The following is a 19,091-nucleotide window of genomic DNA, read 5'->3' on the forward strand; positions in this document are numbered from 1 at the left end:
GGTGGGCCATATCTTGTCTGTCGGCGTCGGCGACAAAAACGAGCAATGTGTCCCGAGGCGCCACAGCTGTAACACACAGGCGATGCGCGACCGACGTTGTAAACCTCGGGGTCAATCCTGGGACGCTGCGAATAATAAATGCGATCTTCCGAATTCCGATTCGTGGTGGTAGCTCGACGAGTTCGTTGATCGTGCGTCACGTCGTCGGGAAAGGTACGTCGGAGCTGTCGCAGCTGATCTACTCGACACTCTGCAACGCCTGGCATGGCAGACAATGCGGACACAGCAGATGCATGTTCTTGAGGTTGGTTGGGAGCCCACCCAAGCTGGTCGACATCCGCCCCCTTGGTGTGTCTTTCAAGTTCTTCGCGAACAATTTGCCTAATAGTTACCGCAAGGTCTAGTTGAAAACTGTAGTTGTCATTGTCTTCAACGCTTGCCACCGTTGTCACATTTGCTAACCTGCCGAACTTAGGCGTGATACGGCGCAGCTTCAAGGCCTCAAATGTGCGGCAATGCTTGATGAGGTCGGCGACCGAGGCGAGACTCTCCTTTCCGATTAAATAATTGTACACATCCTCGGCTATGCCTTTAAGCAGGTGTCCAACCTTGTCCTCTTCGGACATTCGAGGATTGACCGTTCTGCAAAGCTTCAGGATTGCCTCAATGTACGTAGTACAGGTCTCACCTGGGACTTGAGCGCGCTGAAGCAATGTCTGCTCTGCCCGCTTCCTTTTCGTGGTGGAATCGCCGAAGCACTCAGTAAGGTGAGTAACGAAGCTGTCCCACGTTGTGCAGATATCTTCATGGTTCTCGAACCACACAAGCGCAGTGTCCGTGAGGAACAGAACCACATTGTCGAGCTGAGCCGTGGCGTTCCAGCCGTTGTACTTGCTCACACGCTTGTAGTGGGTGAGCCATGCCTCCACGTCCTCGCCGAAGTTTCCTGAGAAAGGGCGGGGCTCCATCTGATGCATCCAGGCGCCGGTTGTTCGAACTGGAGCTGCCAGAGAAGGCTGTTGGTCACCGCTGTGGGACATCGGGATCTCAAGTGGTGTTGGGGGCAGTCGAGCGAGGCGTCGGCTCCGGCGTGGTGCTTGCTGCAGCAGCTCCGTCGTCTTGGTCGAAGTACCCCGCACCTCCACCACAAAACTGTTACGGTTAATGTGAAACTGGCTTTATTTAAGGGACGAGATTGATGGTGAAGTCAAGATGGCGTCCCGAGGCTGCACACGCTAACGTCTTCTTCCTCTTCTGCTCGCCCGGCTCATGCCGTAGCAATATATATATATATATATATATATATATATATATATATATATATATATATATATATATATATATATATATATATATATATATATGTGTGTGTGTGTGTGTGTGTGTGTGTGTGTGTGTGTGTGTGTCTCCTCACAAACATAAGTTTCCGAGATCTCCCGTCCTGTTTCTCTACGTTCCATGTGGCAAGCATACATATTTCTTTCACTTCAATACTCCAACCAAGAACTTGACATTTTTTCACGTCAGTACATCACGATACTCTATTTGAACTAGCAACGTCCTCTCCGAACAACCCCTTCCTGTCCATAAGAACAGCGGCTAGCCGTGCTTGTTAATTGTTGGTGGGGCTTGTTAGTGTTGCGTAAGTATCTGTTCATCGGAGACTTGAACTTTCTGTCCATTAACCGGTGTGTAGTACGGCTGTCTCTTTTTACAAAATAACACTGCGACTGACTTAGCAAACACCACTTTAACATTCGAACTTTAGCAACTTGTCAGCAAGCCTACACGTGTCACTAAACATTCTTCCAGTGCATTAGATCTTATCATAACATGTTACCAAGAGAACATTTCCTCCATGATATAGCTGCATAACTCAGTGATTACATTGCTATGAGCTCTTGCAACAGTAAAAAGAAAAAAAATCAGGCATTAAATCCTTTTAACAAAGGTGATTATGTTAACATGCATCTTGGACTAACTATTAGCAGTAAATCGTGATTTTACTTATATGTTCGTCTCGTCATTAGTTACGAGTTACAAGCGCCTTCTACCGATCGCGCTTTGCATTCCTACCAAAGTAGATATTGAATGTTGTGCCTCCACATGGTATCTACAAATAAAATATTTTTCATGATCGTGAGAATGGAGAATGGTGCTGCTAACCCCAATGCAGCTCTTATATGACAATCGTCTTATAGGAAACCCGCCGTGGTTGCTCAGTGGCTATGGTGTTGGGCTGCTGAGCACGAGGTCGCGGGATCGAATCCCGGCCACGGCGGCCGCATTTCGATGGGGGCGAAATGCGAAAACACCCGTGTGCTTAGATTTAGGTGCACCCCGGGTGGTCAAAATTTCCGGAGTCCTCCACTACGGCGTGCCTCATAATCAGAAAGTGGTTTTGGCACGTAAAACCCCAAATATTATTATTATTAGTCTTATAGGAAGCAAACGTATCAAGCTGTTTCACCTCCCAAAATATGCCGAAATTCTCAGGCATTTCACACGGTCACCTTTCAACTGCCCAGCAATTCGCACTTAGTTTACCAGGAGCGCGAAATAAGAACACTTCAACCTCATGTTCTACCTCTACATTCTCCAAGGGGCTTTGGGCCACCCCTGTGGCTTGGTGAAAAAAAACAAAATTTCCGTATATTTATCTAATTTTTATTTATTTTTACATATTGAAATCCTGAGAGGGTTATCGCAGCAGGGGAATACAAGGAATATAATGGAATGGAAAAACGTTATTGCTCTATATCTCAGATAGATTGGCGGTGGGCCGGTGTCTTCATGTCTTGAGTCATGGCCGCTTCACAAGGTCGGCGCCCCAGTCCAGGGCACCGCTGAATCTTGCTGCCTCACAGGCGTGCTGCACAATTGACCGTTGGGTGGCGAGCTTGCTGCTAGTGAGCAGACCTTCCCATTGTTCCGCACTTTCGTTATTTACTTTATGGAATGCGAAATTACGCTTGCATTCCCACGTGATGTGGTATAACGTGGGGGTTACGCCGCACCACGGACATGTATCTCTGTACTGCGTAGGGAACATTTTGTGTACTGTGTGCAGGTTGAAAAACGTACTTGCTTACAGTCTTTGCCAGCTGACTGCCTCCTGTTGTGTGAGCGATGTATGGGGGGGGGTGGTATTTAAGTATCCTTCCTCTGTAGTGGGTAATTATTTCTGCATACGTCGGCTCCACCATTAAAGGGGACTCTAGGGTTTCCGACTGCCTTGCTCGGTGCGTGAGATCGCAAACTAGGCTGCCCACCTTTCAGTTGCCCTCTATCCCGGTGTGTGCCGGTATACAAACGATCCTTATGTTCTATGTTGTTGTTAGGATGCTCTGTTTCGAGGAGGATTCTCAGTGCTCCCTTAATAACTCTGCCTTGTATGCAGTTCCTGCGTGTTGCTTTGGAGTCTGTTACAATTATCAGAGATTTCTTCCTGCGGTAACCTTCAGCTGGCGCTAGAGCTACGGCGACTTCTTCCCCCTCCGTTACCGTGCAGTTTCTCAGCGTCGCGCAGCTAACTGGTTCTGCCGTGTGGTCTACCACTGCTGTCGCGACTCTAAACATTCTTGTATTGCGGTCCCATGGGTATACGGCCGTGTCTGTGTATACTGTGTTTTCTAGTGTGGGTAGGTTTCCTTCTACATAATCTGCTCGTGCCTGCCTTCTGGCGGCGTGGAGATTCGGGTCCACGTTTCTCGGTAGGGGGCTAATCTCCAGTGTCTGGCGAACGCTGTCTGTGATGCTAGCTGCCCGATCCTCTATTCTGTCTGTGTTATGCCCTATTTTTTTTTAGGAGCTTGCGGCCGGTGGCAGTCTCCAGGAGCCTGGCGATCTTTGCATTGAGCTGCGCTTCTGCGAGTTCTTCGAAGGTGTTGCTTAGGCCTTTCTGTAACAGTTTATGATTGGGCGTGTTTCTTCGCAGATGTAGCGCCATCTTATACGCTTTCCTTAGTAGCGTTTCCGTCTGTTCTTTTTCGCCCTTGGTCATGTTGTGATACGGGAGCGAGTACGTGACTCTGCTGACCACCAGGCTTCTGATCAGCTTGATTGTGTCTCTTTCTCTCATTCCTCTTCTTCTTTGAGATACCCTCGTTACTATTCGGTTTACTTGTTCTGTCGATTTTCTGAGTTAGCTGACTGTGTGGCTGCATTTCTCGCTTCCTTGAATCCACATGCCTAGGTTGTGTATCATGCTCCTTTCAGGTATGTTTTGTCCCTCTAGTTCTGCTATTAGTTCTTCCTTGGTGGGGTTTCCTCCCACTCTCAGGATTTTTTATTTTTCGGTGGAGCATGCCAGGCCCCTTTCTCTGACATATTCTTCCACGCACTTGGCCGCTTCCTGCACTTTTTCTTGCTTCTGTCCTAGGGAGCCTCGATTGACCCAGACCGTAATGTCGTCAGCATGTATTGCATGCTGGATGCCATCAATCTTCCTTAGTCTTCGAGCCAGTCCAATCATTGCGATGTTGAAGAGTGTTGGCGATATCACGGAGCCCGGCGGCGTGCCTTTGCGTGGGGTGGTGAAGACGTCACTTCGCAGATCCCCCAATCCCACCGCTGCCGTGCATTTGGTCAGAAAGGCCTTCACGTAGTCGTGGATTCTCTTGTCGCAGTTGGCCTTGTTCAGTCCTTCCATGATGCCTTCGTGACTAACGTTGTGGAAGACCCCTTTGATATCTAGGGCCATGATAACGTTTTTGCCTGCTCTAAGTGACGTGTTTATGATTTCTTCGTTTATCTGCAGGAGGACGTCCTGCGTTAAAAGGTTCACCCGGAAGCCAAACATGCTGTGCGGGTATAGCTCCTTGTCATCCACGTGATGTTGGATCATGTGATAGATAGCCAACATGAAACCAAGACTGTCCGTACGATATCTTCATTTGTTGTTGCAAAATACTTGACAAATTCAATCGGTTCAGGTTACAAGCTCAAGAAGACGGGAAGTGGTGACCTCCTGGAAGGGCATGACAAGATTGTAGTACAGCAACCTGTTAAAACTCGTGGCGTTTGGGGACATTGCTGTCTCAGTACACCCATATAGATAAATGAACATTGTACGCGGTGTCATCTATGATGACGACCTATTTCAGCTTAGTGAAAGTGAGCTGTTGGATGTATGGCAAGACCACAGCGTGGTAAAGGTCCAAGCATTTAAGATAAGGCGCGACGATAAGGAAATTCCAACTAAAATCAAATTATTTCCTTTGGTACAAGCAACCTCCATAAGTCCGTTGATGTCGTATAATGTAAGCTACGAGTACGACCGTATCTCCTAAATCCGCGCCAATGCTTCAAGTACCAGCGTTTTTAGCATGGGCCACAAAGCGGCCGTGGGCACTGAACGTGTTGAAAATGTGCATCTAATGACCATTCGTCAGACACCTGCACTTGCGCTACCCATAATGCCAACTGTGACGGAGACCACACCACCTATTCAATATCCCGTCTTGGAAAAGTGAAAAAGAAATAACTCAAGGTGGAAACTAAATATTTCCTTTCCAGAAGCACCCCCAAGCATGTTTCGCATACAATAAGTCAAATCCGTCCTACTCTGATGTCACGTGCCGAGGGGTAGCGCCATATCATTCGGTGGCCACGTGAGTCACCCGGAGGGTGATAGCGGTGACGCTTGCCGTCCCCCCCCCCCCCCGAGGCTGGAGCGGCAAGCATTGCTGCGTCTCAAACCAAGAAGGGCCAAGAGACCTCCGAGCCTGCCGGTCCTAGGGCCAATGCCCATGCAGACATGCATCGCCTCTGAAGAAGCGATAGATGCAACCAACAACCTGTGTCCCAAAACTCGAAGGAACGGCAGTACCTCTGTGGAGCGCACAGGGGAAAAAGAAAAATACTGTATGACGGGGCTTGGAAAGGCCTCGTGAGCTTTGATCTACATCTCTCGACGCAGAGTGCAAAACACTTAAAACATGGCTACGCAAATTAAACCTTGGAACGCCAGAAATCTATTCCACAATCTGGATGACATAATTAAACTCATACACAAATTTAATCCAGGAGTGCTGTTTGTGCAAGAGACACACGTCAATTGTACACACAAACTTACTGCGGCAATACGCCATTCACGGCAACGTACTGTAATTCTGCGTATCTTCAGCATATTTCGCTCTATCCAAAAAGGTTTCCTAATAACAAACCTCTTTTTAAGCTGACAACAGTACTTAGATTTTTAGAATTTTACTTATGAGAAGTAATTTCGCTAGGTCATGTGTTGCAGTCCCGCCTTCGAGGCTGTTTTTTTTTTTACAGCACATGTCTCAACCCTTAACTTCAAGAGCCCTGCGCAGGCAGTAGTGCTTGTTTACATTTTATTGTGTCACTTGCTCATAACCAAGCCTTTATGCTCATAGCTCACAGTATGAGTCAGTGGCATTATTTTAATGCTTATAAGTTTTATGCATTTCACAGCGACACATTTTTAGGCGTATTTACAGTCCCATTACTACTACGATTTAATATAATTTAATAATTTCATACAGAAAACGAATACAATTTATTACCATACGTCATGGCGCTCTTTGGCCATAACTGGCCCATGCGCCATTAAACAGCAGAGATCAATCAATCAATCTTGCATTGCGCCATCGATTTTCGTGCACATGTGTTTTTGATACTTGGCTGAATGAGCGAAGTAGAAATATGGGGCCATATTACGTAAAACTATTCCAATATGTTTTTATTCCAATTTCCTGATGTCAAATTTGCGCGACTGCCGACGCAAGCATCGGGCAGTCCCCCGCAGGGTTGTATGAACCGACCAACCAAATGCTCTCCTCCTTCATAGGAGTTAACTTTGGTTGCTTGAAAAACGAATAACATTGCCGACACTGAGCAGCTTGTCTTATCTAATTGGCTGAAAAGAGGCGAGGAGCACGCTCACGTGGAGAGGGATTCGGTGGGGCCGAGCCACTGCACTCAAAATAGACAACCGGATGAAGACGGTGGTGCCGGTGTCGGCGATTGGTAAGCTTTCCCGTACTTAGCTTGCGGTGGCTGGTTGAATATCGCAGCGGCATGCGACGGAAGGTTAATTATGACGCTAAAACGGGTCCTCAGCAAAGAAGAATTGGCACAGCGAGGTCTTAAACGTGCTGAAAGTCCCCGAAAATGTTACACAGCCACACAAAATGTTTTATTATACGCATATAAACCCAAGCTTTCCGTTAGATGCGAGTAGTCAGTGCCTCAGCGATCGGCGGCAGCCATCTTTTATTCCTTTCGGAATGGGGCAGCCTGCGGCTAGATGGCACTTTGACGCGGTGAGTTCTTGTGATTTTGTCACGTCGCGTGACAGGCAGGTGAAGTAGATGCAGCCCGAAAACTCTTGACCAATAGCCGAGGGCTACTAGCGTAAAGGCGTCGAATCCGAAATAAATATGTTTCTTTTGTTCGGTCAAATCATGCATAACCAGTGTGTACACGCAGCATCAGATGCGGAGCTATCGCGGTTTAATGACGTCGCGTGAAAGACAGGTGAAGTTGGGGTGGTCCAAAAATTTTTTGACCAACCGTGGAGGGCTGATTGCCGAATTGGAATAGAAAAGTTTGGAATTGTTTTACGTTATAGCGCCCATGTTTGCTTTTGCAAGTTATCAAGCGGAGTATTGTCACATCTTATCTGATCGTCAAGGCGATTGTGCAATTCATATATTTCCTACTCCTGTAAATATAAGACCTAACTTCACGTTCCTGTTTGTTAAGCCATTTGGATTGAATATGATCGTTCTTGCTTTTGTGATAAAACCGTAAATGTATTTGGTGTTGCATATGTATACCGCTCACTATCATCATAATTTCTCGCATCCATCCGTAACCTTGACCTCGTACTCCTTATAAACATATTTTTCACGATAAGAAAATTGCATTAGTCGAAGACATTAGCAATTTATTATACAACAATAGAATCATTTCACTGCGAAGTGAAAGGCAGGACTCTCTCGGAAAACTCGCTCGCAAGAGCGCGTGTCCAGCGCCTCACAGGAGGCAATGGACACTACACCTACCTTCATGGCGCACCAAGTGCCTTAGGGGCGGCGAGGCTCCCTCGAACGCTCCAGAAGGACAAACCCCACATTACAGGGCCTCCAAAGAGCTCTGTGATTTAATCTCTGCAATCTGCGTAATCACTACTTCTGTTTCCCTACACACAGCACCAATTTACTTGTAATATGGATACACAAGTCATTTAATGGAACGTCAGAGGTCTTCTTAGAAACCATGATGATGTGAAAGAACTCATCCACGAACGCAATTCAAAAGTGCTGTGTTTACAGGAAACACACCTAAAATCACAACACACAAACTTTCTCTGACAGTATGTTACGTTTAGCAAAGATCGCGATGATGCTCTCGCATCATCGGGCAGTGTTTCCATTGTTATTCAGAAAAGCATTGCGTGTCAGTGTTTACAGCTACAAACGCCTCTTGAAGCAGTAGCGGTTTGAACTGTTCTCCTAAACAAACTCATTACCATTTCCTCGCTTTACATACCCCCACATTACAGATTAAACAATCATGAATTTCAGTGCTTTTATAGATGAATTGCCAGAACCTTATAATATTCTTGGCGATTTAAATCCGCACAGCCGCCTGTGGGGCGCTTATCGTATATTTGCGCAAGGTCGTCTTGTTGAACAGTTCCTTTTTTCTTCTGATGCGTGCCAGCTGAATAAGAAGGAACCCACATATTACTATGTTGCAAACAGAACCTTTCCTTCAATAGACCTCAGTATCTATCCCGAACTGCCTGAACTCGAACGGGAAGTTACGAACAATCCTTACGGGAGCGACCACTTCGCCATAGAGCTCAGAACATCTAAGGAAAATGAATATCCTCCACAAGCTCCTAGGTGCAAGTTAGATACAGCCGACTGGGAGAAATTTCGAATTCTCACTAGCATCTCATGGGCTGCTATGTCTTCTTTAGAAATTGATTCTGCTGTGGAGTATTTTACGGCATTCATAATAGATGCCGCATCAATATGCATATCCGAAGTAAGTGGTTTGGCATGCAAACGACCTGCACCATGCTGGAACAACGTATGTGGGATCGCCCGTAGGAAACCGAACAAAGCGTGGGGATCGTTACGCGCCTCTCCCACTGCAGAGAATGTTATTAACTTCAAGAAAGTCCCAAGGCAGGAGAACGCACCGACAGGCCAGAAGAGAGAGTTGGCAGAAGTTTTTATCGGGTATCAACTCTTATACAGATGAGGTGAAAGTCTGGAACAGGGTTATTAGGATAAAAGAACGACCAACATATTCACTCCCTCTGGTCAACACAAAAGGCAATACCCTGCTTGATCAGGCAGACTCACTGGGGGAACACTTTGAGAGCGTGTCAAGTTCCACCAATTATTCAAAACCCTTTCTCAAATATAAACGAATCGAAGAATGTAAATCACTCATAAGAAAGTGTCAGCAGAATGAACCGTTCAACCGTACTTTTAGTATTGCAGAGTTGAGAGCAGCTTTGAGCGCGTAAAAGAGCTCTGCACCGGGATCTAATAGAATAATGTACGAAATGCTCAAAAACTTACACAACGATACGCAAGTTGCACTACTTACACTTTTCAACACTATCTGGGATGCTGGGTACCTTCCAACCGCATGGACACCTTACAAGTTGCCTTTGTAAGGTACTTGAAGAAATGACTAATCGGCGACTGATTCATTTCCTTGAACAGAACAAAATACTTGATCCCTATCAGTGTGGCTTCAGAGAAGGACGCTCCACAACTGATCATCTGGTATGTATTGAAGGAAATATCCGCGACGTATTTATATATAAACAGTTCTTCTTATCGATATTTCTCGATATGGAAATGGTGTATGACACAACGTAGCGTACGGGATCTTGCGAGACTTATCGGAAATGGGAATTTGTGGAAATATGTTAAAAATACTAGAAAGCTATTTATCCAAACGTACCTTCCGCGTTAAAATCTGCAATGTATTGTCGCGACCTTTTATACAAGGAAATGGTGTACCTCAAGGAGGTGTGCTTAGCTGCACGCTCTTCAACGTGAAAATGAACACCCTTCATGCTTCACTACCACCAGCCAATTTTTATTCTGTTGACGTAGACGACATACAGATAGGTTTCAAATCCTGCAACCTTACAGTATGTGAGAGGCAAGTACAACAGGGCTTGAACAAAGTGTTCAAACGGGCAGACGAAAACGGATTTAAAGTGAATCCCAACAAGAGTTCTTGCGTGTTTTCACGAGAAACAAACGGCTCATTGCAGATCCCAGTATCGAAATGTACGGACAGCGAATACCTGTGAGCAAAGAACAGAAGTTCTTAGGCATCATACTTGATTCTAAACTAACTTTTATCCCACAAATAAAGTATCGCAAGGTCAAATGCTTAAAAACAATGAACTTACTAAAAGTTTTATCCCACACAACAAGGGGTAGCGACAGGAAATGTTTAATGAATCTTTACAAGAGCCTCATTCGATTCCGGTTGGACTACGGTGCCGTGATATATCACTCTGCCGCCCCGAGCGTGCTAAGGATGCTAGATCCGGTCTACCATCTAGGAATCCGACTGGCCACTGGCGCTTTCAGAACAAGTCCCATTGAAAGTTTATATGTAGAATCAAATGAGTTCCATAATCGCCGCTGCTTTGGAGCAAGTACTTTGAGCACTCTTCGAGTTGTCATCAGAGGAACTTTCCGATAATGTACCTATAGATATCATGTCGTGTCTTCACTAGAAAAACATGGTAACAGCAATACCATATCGTTGTGTATCTTTTCTACAGCAAGAATGTGTTTTATTACTTTGTCACCTGAAACTGCTACGAATATTGCAACGTGCACATAATTCACGTATTAAACGATATCGTCAAATAACGCATCATTATCGGCCTATTTTATGTCGACTGCAGGACGAAGGCCTCTCTCTGCGATAACTAATTAGCCCTGTCCTTAGCCAACCGATTCCAGTTAGCGCCTGCAAACTTCTTAATTTTATCGTCCCAAATAGTCTTTTGCCGTCATCGACTGCACTTCCCTTCTCTTGGCGCCCATTCCGTAACCGTAATAGTCCACCATTTATCTTACTTCGGAATTACGACACCTGCCCAGCTTCATTTCTTTCTCTTGATGTCAATTAGAATATCAGCTGCGCTTGTTTGCTCTCTGGTACACACCGCACTCTTCCTGTCCCGTCTCGTTGCGCCTAAGATTCTTCGTTCCGTCGGTGTTTGCGCTGTCCTTAACCTGGTTTCAAGCTTCTTTGTCAGCTCCAAGTTTCTACTCCATATGTCAGCACCGGTCTAATGCACTGAGTGTTCTCCTTACTTTTCAATGATAATGGTAAGCTTCCAGTGAGGAGCTGACAGTGTCTGCCGTATGCGCTCCAACCCATTTTTATTCTTCTAATAATTTCCTCCTCACGGTCAGGGCACGCTGTGTATCGTTGACCTAGGTAAACGTACTCCTTCACAGAATCTAGAGGCTGACTGGTGATGCTGAACTCTTGTTCCCTTGTCAGGCAATTGATCATTATCTTTGTTTTCTGCATATCAGTTTTCTACCCCACTAGTACACTCTCTCTGTTAACATGCTCAATCTTTTGTTGTAACTCGTCTCTAGTGTTGCTGAACGGGACAATGTCATCTGCAAACCGCAGGTTAGAGATATTCATCGTTGACCCATACTCTTAAGTCTTCCCAGTTTAACGCCTTGATCACTTGTTCTATGGCCGCAATGAATAGCATGGGAGAAATTTTGTCCCCTTGCCTGACCCCTTTATTTATCGGTATCTTTTTTACTTTTCTTGTGGAGAATTGAGGTAGTGGTGGAATCTCTGTAGATACTTTCCAAGATATCTAAATAAGCATCCTGTACTCCTTGATTATATAATTCCTCTATGACTAATCGTATCTCTATTGAATCAAATGCATTTTAGTAATCTATGAAAGCCATATAGAGGGGCTGTTTGTAGTCTGCGGATCTCAGCATTACCTCACTGATGACATAGATATGATCTATTGTAGACTATCTCTTCCTGAAACCTGTCTATTACCTCGGTTCAATAAACTGCAGTGTTTTCCTTATTCATTGGAGATTACCTTGGTGAATATGTTATATAATACTGGAAGTAAGCCATTGGGCTCATAATTTTTTTAATTCTTCAGTTACTCCCTATTTGTGGTTAACTATAACTTTGGCACTCTTCCAGTTCTCTGGGACTCTTGAAGGCAGTAGACTATTCGTTCAAAGGGCCGCTAGTTTTTCAAACATTACATCTCCTCCATTCTTGGTTAAATCGACTTGTATTCATCTTCTCCTGCCGGTTATCCCCGTTTCATGTATTGCAAGACCTTTCTAACTTCATCGCTAGTTATAGAAGGAGTTTCTGCAATCTGTTCATTACTACTTCAAATTGAGGTATCGTGGCTGCTTCGGGTACTGTGCTGGTCAGTATAGAATTCTTCCGCTGCTTCTGCTATGTATTCGAGATTGCCGATCATATCACCCTGCTTATCTTTGGGTGAATACATCTTGGTTTGTTTGTTGCCAGGTTCTCTTTTGACTGATTTCAGGCTGCATCCATTTTTGCTGCTTTCTTAGTCTTTCACACGTTATAATTTCAAACATTCCTTATATTCTCCTTGTTGATTCGTTTTGACAGTTCCGCGAATTCTACCTGATCTCCTGAGTAGGACAATTTCATTCTTTGTCGTTTCTCTATTAGGTCCTTTGTTACTTGGGAGAGCTTACCTACTGGTTGCCTTGGTGCCTTTCCTCCCGCTTCAGTTGCTGCTTCTGAAGCCAGCCTAGTAACGGTTTCATTCATTGCCTCTATGTGATCTTCATCTCTCTGTTCTAAGGCTGCCCTTTTGTTAGCAAGTGCCAACCTGAAATGGTCTGCTTTCACCCTTACTACGTCAAGGTTGGCAAAAAACCACACATAAGATGCTAATACAGGGTGTTTTTTTTACTTCGAAGGATAATTATCAATCAAAAATGTGCAAAAAGGTTAGTTGAATTACGTCCTTACGCCATATGTACACGCATAAGGCTACATCATTTGCAAGAACAACCAAATCAATCAATTATTTCATTAAACTAATTACAATAAATACCTTCCTTGAAATTTTGGGTCACACATCTATATGTTGTAGGTTGAAGGAAATAGTTGTAAAAGTTTCCTTTCGTTTTTCAACATTTAAAAACGTTCACGTTAACCAAAATAATTGACCTCGATTCGTTTGCTGCCTGTACCTGATTACGCACTCCGTACTGTGAAGCGCGGCTCGTGGTGGGACCTCCCGTGACGTAGAAGCGTGGCGTAAAGTTAAGCTGCGCTAACGATGCGATAAAGTGGCCCATCTCGCCCCGGCTGGTGCGGTGACCATACATCCTATCCGGATAGCGCACAAGCTCCAGTCGGAATAAAATGGTGTCGCAGGCTTAGCACCGCGATATCAGAGCCACTACGCCACCACGGCAGGTAATTTATTCAATGAAATCAGTTGAATTACTAAATGGTTCGTTAAATGTTTCCTGCAAACGATGTCCGCCTGGACACATATTTCCTCTATGTTGACCTGATTCAAGTAAGTTCGGTTGGCCTAGCTTGTTTACAAAAATGTCCCCGAAGTGAAATAAATAAATAAGTATAACGCATCATAGGCTGCAATTTAGTGGTTGACACCACAAATGTATGCATGCTTTCTATATTGAAACAATGATGTGGGACTCCCGCACCGCTGGACGGCGCGCGCAAACGTCGGCGCCATGAAAGACGATGAACCGCGTAAGCTGCACGCTCTGCTTCGCGCCTTCCATTAAAGAGAAGCACCTCTTTCGCAAGACTGCGTCTTCAATCTACGTTACATTTTTCTGTTGGAGGTGCGGGGTACATGCTATCACTCCCAGATCGAACACCATCTACAAGCCCAGTACGAAGTCCGGTCCAGCTGACTCATGTTCACGTACGGACAAGCCGTCGACTTCAAGGACTGCCACCTGGTCACGAGCCTCTACCCAATCAAGTCAGAAGGATGAATACATACGTTCCGTCTTCTTCCTCAACCGCGCCGACCGAGGTCGTCCTCAACCAGCCGCGAATCCCCACATTCTTCGTAAGGACACCTTCGAGGATATAGAGGACTGGCTCGATCACTTTGAGCGTGTCGCAGAGTTCAAGGTCTGGACTGCAGAGTGCAAGCTACGCAAAGCCTACTTTGCCCTCGAGGACTATGCACGCACATGGTTTGAGAACCGTGAGGCGGGGCCCTATCGACATGGGACGAATTCCGACGGCAGCTAATCAGCACATACGCCAGCCTCGATCACAAGGAGCGAGCTGAATCTGCAATTCAGGCGACATTACAGAGGCCGAATGAAAGTGTCGCAATGTTTGACGAAGATATGTGCCGACTTTTCCGTCGCGCGCTTCCGTCCATGCCGGAAGAAAAGAAGCTAAGGAACTTGATGCGTGGTGTCAAGCAAGAGTTACTCGGTGCCCAAATACGCAACCCACCAAACACCGTTGCAGAGTTTCTCGCAGAAGCCATATCAATGGAAAAGGCACTGCAGCAGCGAACAAGGCAGTACAACCGCGACGTGAATACCCTATCGCGTGACCCTCTCGCTATAGCCCTGGAAATACCGACGCGTTGCGGGAACTCATTAGGCCTGTTGTTCGAGAAGAGCTCCAAAAGGTACAGGTGGCTCCGGCATCTGTACAGCGACTCGCTCTGGCTGAGGTCGTCCGGGAGGAAATAAGGCACGCAGTCCAAGTCCCAGATCAAAGCGAGACACCACAGCACGAGGTGCGGCAGCCACAACCTCGCATGTCATATGCGAAAGCTGCGCGAAGCTCGTTGTAGCCGATTTTTCGCGATGTGAGCTACGTCCCGGACTTTCATGGTGTGCGTGCCGTTGAACAAGCAACTGGCGATTTCATGCCACGCCGCAAGCCATTCATGGCTGAAACACGCCCACTCTACAAGAGCGACGCATGGCACACTGCAGACCGGAGGCCGTGTGTTTTCTTTGTGGTGAAGCCGATCACGTAAACAGGGCGTTTCCTTACCACCGAGCTGGGCTCCGTGGATTTTCATTGAATCCGCCGTGTCCGCGCAATGGTGAACGCCCTCTGAAGATTGAAGGGTACCTCGCGGACGCCAGGACCTCGTTCGCCCCACGATTCCGTAAACCTCGGTCACCGTCACCCGCCCGAAACAGATCTTCCAGCCACCTCTTCACGCCGAGAGCAACAAGGCGTCCCTCATCCAGTCCTTCCTCGCGGAAAAACTGCGTCCAGCGACCTGCGGAAGTGAGGTCGCTGACGGTGTGAACTCTGAAGATCCTCCACTACGACGACCGCGATATGACGTAATTGAAACGCAGAGAAAGCAGTTTAGTTCCGTGTCAGTATCCTGCGATGTACCAGTTACCATAGATGACCATGAAGTCACGGTGTTAATTGACACTGGTGGGGACACGTCTGTTATGAGCCAGAATCTCGCGCGTATACTGAACAAAGTTTCGAAGCAATGGACTGGAACTCAGATTCGCACTCCAAGAGGGCACCTCATCATTCTAACGGGCCGGTGCACGGCACGAGTCAGCATTCGGGGCTTCACATACCTCGGCGACGTCGTCATTGTTCCTGAATGTTAAATTGATCTTATAGTTCGCGTGGATTTCCTTCAGCCGAACGGTGCCATCATCGACCTGCAAGAGTCAAGAGTGAGATTCGCTACTACGCAAGCCATAGCGAACAGTAATAATAACGACCGCGACATCGCGCTTCGGGTAACTGACGATCACGTCACGTTGCCACCCAAGAGCAGCGTGCTTACCCTTGTCCAATGTGACATGGAGGACGACTCCGAAGGGATTGCGGAGGCAAACAGGCCCCTGCTTCTTGAGCGCCGAATTTGCATAGCGAGGGGGCTTCTTCAAGTGCGAAACAAAGGTTCAGTCGTTTTGCTACCAAACTTTAACAACGAGTATCGGCATGTACCGCGAGGAAGGGCAATCGCGCTTCTTCGCGAAATCGTATATGTTACTTACATTGCCACATTGGACGCCGCATTGTCTCAGCAAAAAATTCGTATGAAGTGGCCAAGTTCTTTGTACACCACATCGCCCTAATACATGGTGCACCGTCAGTTCTCATCACGGACCGCGGTACAGCATTTACAGCGAAACTTATGCGGGGCGTTCTCCAGCTGATGTATAGCTCTCACCGCAAGACCACTGCGTATTACCCTCAAACCAATGGATTAACGGAACGTCTGAGCAGAACGTTGGCTGATGTGCTCTCCATGTATGCAGAGGTAGAGCACATGTGGGACTAGACATTACCCTATGTGACCTTCGCGTCTAACACTGCTGCACAGGACACTACACAGTCTACGCCGTTCGAACTTGCATGCGGGCGCCACGTCAAGTCGACACTTGACGCCGTGCTAGCTATGGCTGATAATAGCCCGACCAGCGAACACGTTGAAGAGTTCGTACAAAGAGCCGAAGAGGCACGCTAGCTTTCTCGGCATCGTATCCGGAGCCAACCATATACCGACACCCGTCGATACAACCAGGGTCACCGCGACGTCCATTAGAATACCGGCGCCTGCGTGTGGGTCTGGGCGCCCATAGGTAGCCCAGAAAAGTTTCTTCGCCGGTATTTTGTTCCCTACAAGGTTACACGCCGCCTCAGTGACGTGGCCTACGAAGTCGTCCCCTGCAGTTTTGACCCCGGTTCGCTCCGTCGCCGTCCTCACGCTGACGTTGCTAATGTAGTGAGCATGAAACCATACTACGCGCGTACGTGAACGCCGAGATGTACCTCAGGAGCTCCATTTCTTATGTCGCTGAAAGAACTTCTTGACGCGACCGAGATGGTCGCTTTTCGCATGAGGGCCAATAATGTAACGTAGATTGAAGACGGAGTCTTGGAAAACAGACGCTTCTCTTTAATGGCGGGCCAGAAGAAGAGCGTGCCGCTTACGCGTTTCATCTTCTTTCGTGGCGCCGGCCTTCGCGCGCGCCGTCCTGCGATGCGGGAGCCCCACATCATTGTGTCAATATGCAAAAGAATACAGCTGCAGCACTACATTATGCCGGAAAGAGAGCCAGGACTTTAGGTAGCGCTAACGAGTTCGCCAATTTTTTGTGTATGCTTGTTCAAATGCTTGAATTCTTCTGTGTCATTACAATTTTGGGTAGTGTATTCATGTAGGCCTGCTTCCCATTTTGTCGCGTCTGGTACAGCGACGACGATGTTAACTTGGTTTCTTTGTGCACCATGCAGTGGAAAAGTATCACGGCAAAAGTGGAGAAACACCAATCAACTATCCCAAGTATTACACAAATCTAAGCTATGTCTTTCTTCAAGCCTGCCGGGAGTCTGGTTATACGTATATAGACTACAACGGTGAAAATCACACAGGTAAGAGTTTAACGGAGGACACCTGGAACTTGTCGAATTCGCGAGGCACATCTATTTGTCGAGAGTCAGTGATTTATCGTTGACCATAATCTGCGTCTCTGATTTTCCGTAATTTTGTCTGAAATCTCATAGCACTTTTAACAACAATTACTGCTCTGTAAGCCAGTACATGTATCATAGCCACACATACCAAGAAGCAAAATATTGTGTTTCTTGAAATTTTTGCGTGCTCCCTACGTACCATGCACATGGCTCCACCTATGCGTATTGAGTACTTGGAAACCTCATAGGTCCTTGTTGGCTGCAGTAAGATTTGAGGGACGTAAGTAGGGACGTAAGTGGGCGTGCCTTTCCGAGCGACATACAAAAGCTTTAATTTACCAGGTACACATTTTGCGATATCTAGTCCTTTTCTATCTCTCATGGGCAATAAATCGATAATATAACGGAAACAATCTAAATCAACAACTATGAAATAAATCCGTATATACTCACACAAATTGCAATGAAGTTTTCTGGCATCTCTATTCAAATGAACTTGTATTGACGTAACCGGCCATAGAGCGTTTACTCTAATGGAAGTTTTCTTCATTGCCTGCTCCGTAGCTTTTTCTCAATATTTGACGTTTCCATACAATAGACTTCCATTCCTAGATTGGAATTATTACACATTTTGTTTGATAACCGCGTCTTCTTACATCCTTACCTTCTTACCAAGCTTACCTATGACCGTGGTTCCATTTAATTGCTGCAGACACCCGAAGCACCTGAACCGGAAACTTAAGAAACTTGTTTTGGCAATCAGGTACAGGTCAAAACACTTACATAAGTAGGAATTAAAATGCAATAGTATAGGCACTTCGTATGGCAGAGTACAAATTGGGCGTTGAATGGGCTTTATATTTTATTTTTGCTGTGCTATTTCTACTGGCCCCGAAGCACAAGTATTTCTGACAAAGATACTTCAGAGAAAAATTATTTCCCAACAACGGCTCTGCCACTAACGCTACAAAAGGCCGTGTACTTTAAAAAGGGGCTTTTCAGCAAGCACATACGTTGAGACTTATGAAGCCTTGGCGGCCAAAGCATCAACATATCAGATGCCGTAGTTAAGGTATTTAAACGCATGTGCTTATTTTGTGTTTCATCCCATGTTCCACTTGTTAGTATGTTTGAATTTGATGCAAGGACGTGGTTGCCTCCGCAGAGCATTGAACTCGCGGCATTTTATCCAGTAGCCGAAGTGTACTTCAAATAAAAATTGCAGTTTCTTATTTCAGCGTGGGCAGCCACGAATGAGAGCATTAACATGAATTTAAATATTCGCCTATAGGGACTTCTACTGCTTCAGAATCAATAGCATCGGCCATGTTAGTACGTGGAGGAGCATTGAAGGGGATACGGTAACCTATAAGTCCTTTTTGTTGAAGACCAAATTCAAGCTGAGTGCTCTTTTTGTTGCAGGCTACTCAAGGGTACAGTCGAATACAGCGGGCGGAATGCGAATGAGTGCTAGCACTTGCTTTCTTTCTGAACAATTCCGTACGAGTCACAAAAATCTGCACATTTTTACCAAGAGTACCGCCACGAAGGTAAGCATTAGACACTTTGAGTAGCAGGGTTCATGCTGCGGT

At 46.2% G+C, this 19,091-nt stretch overlaps 1 protein-coding gene across 1 annotated transcript; it reads right to left on the reverse strand.

The window, feature by feature from the left end:
* Positions 1 to 4,288: 4,288 nt before the first annotated feature.
* Positions 4,289 to 4,846, reverse strand: LOC142591313 (putative nicotine oxidoreductase). Its single transcript, XM_075703640.1, has one exon. The coding sequence runs from the start codon at positions 4,844 to 4,846 to the stop codon at positions 4,289 to 4,291; it is 558 nt and encodes a 185-aa protein (XP_075559755.1).
* Positions 4,847 to 19,091: the final 14,245 nt, after the last annotated feature.

Source organism: Dermacentor variabilis, chromosome 8, assembly GCF_050947875.1.
Source record: "Dermacentor variabilis isolate Ectoservices chromosome 8, ASM5094787v1, whole genome shotgun sequence".
NCBI classification, from domain to species: Eukaryota; Metazoa; Arthropoda; class Arachnida; order Ixodida; family Ixodidae; genus Dermacentor; species Dermacentor variabilis.

What these genes read in the sequence shown, in the direction of transcription:
- LOC142591313 (XM_075703640.1), bottom strand. Translation starts at nt 4,846, where the DNA reads ATGATCCAACATCACGTGGATGACAAGGAGCTATACCCGCACAGCATG.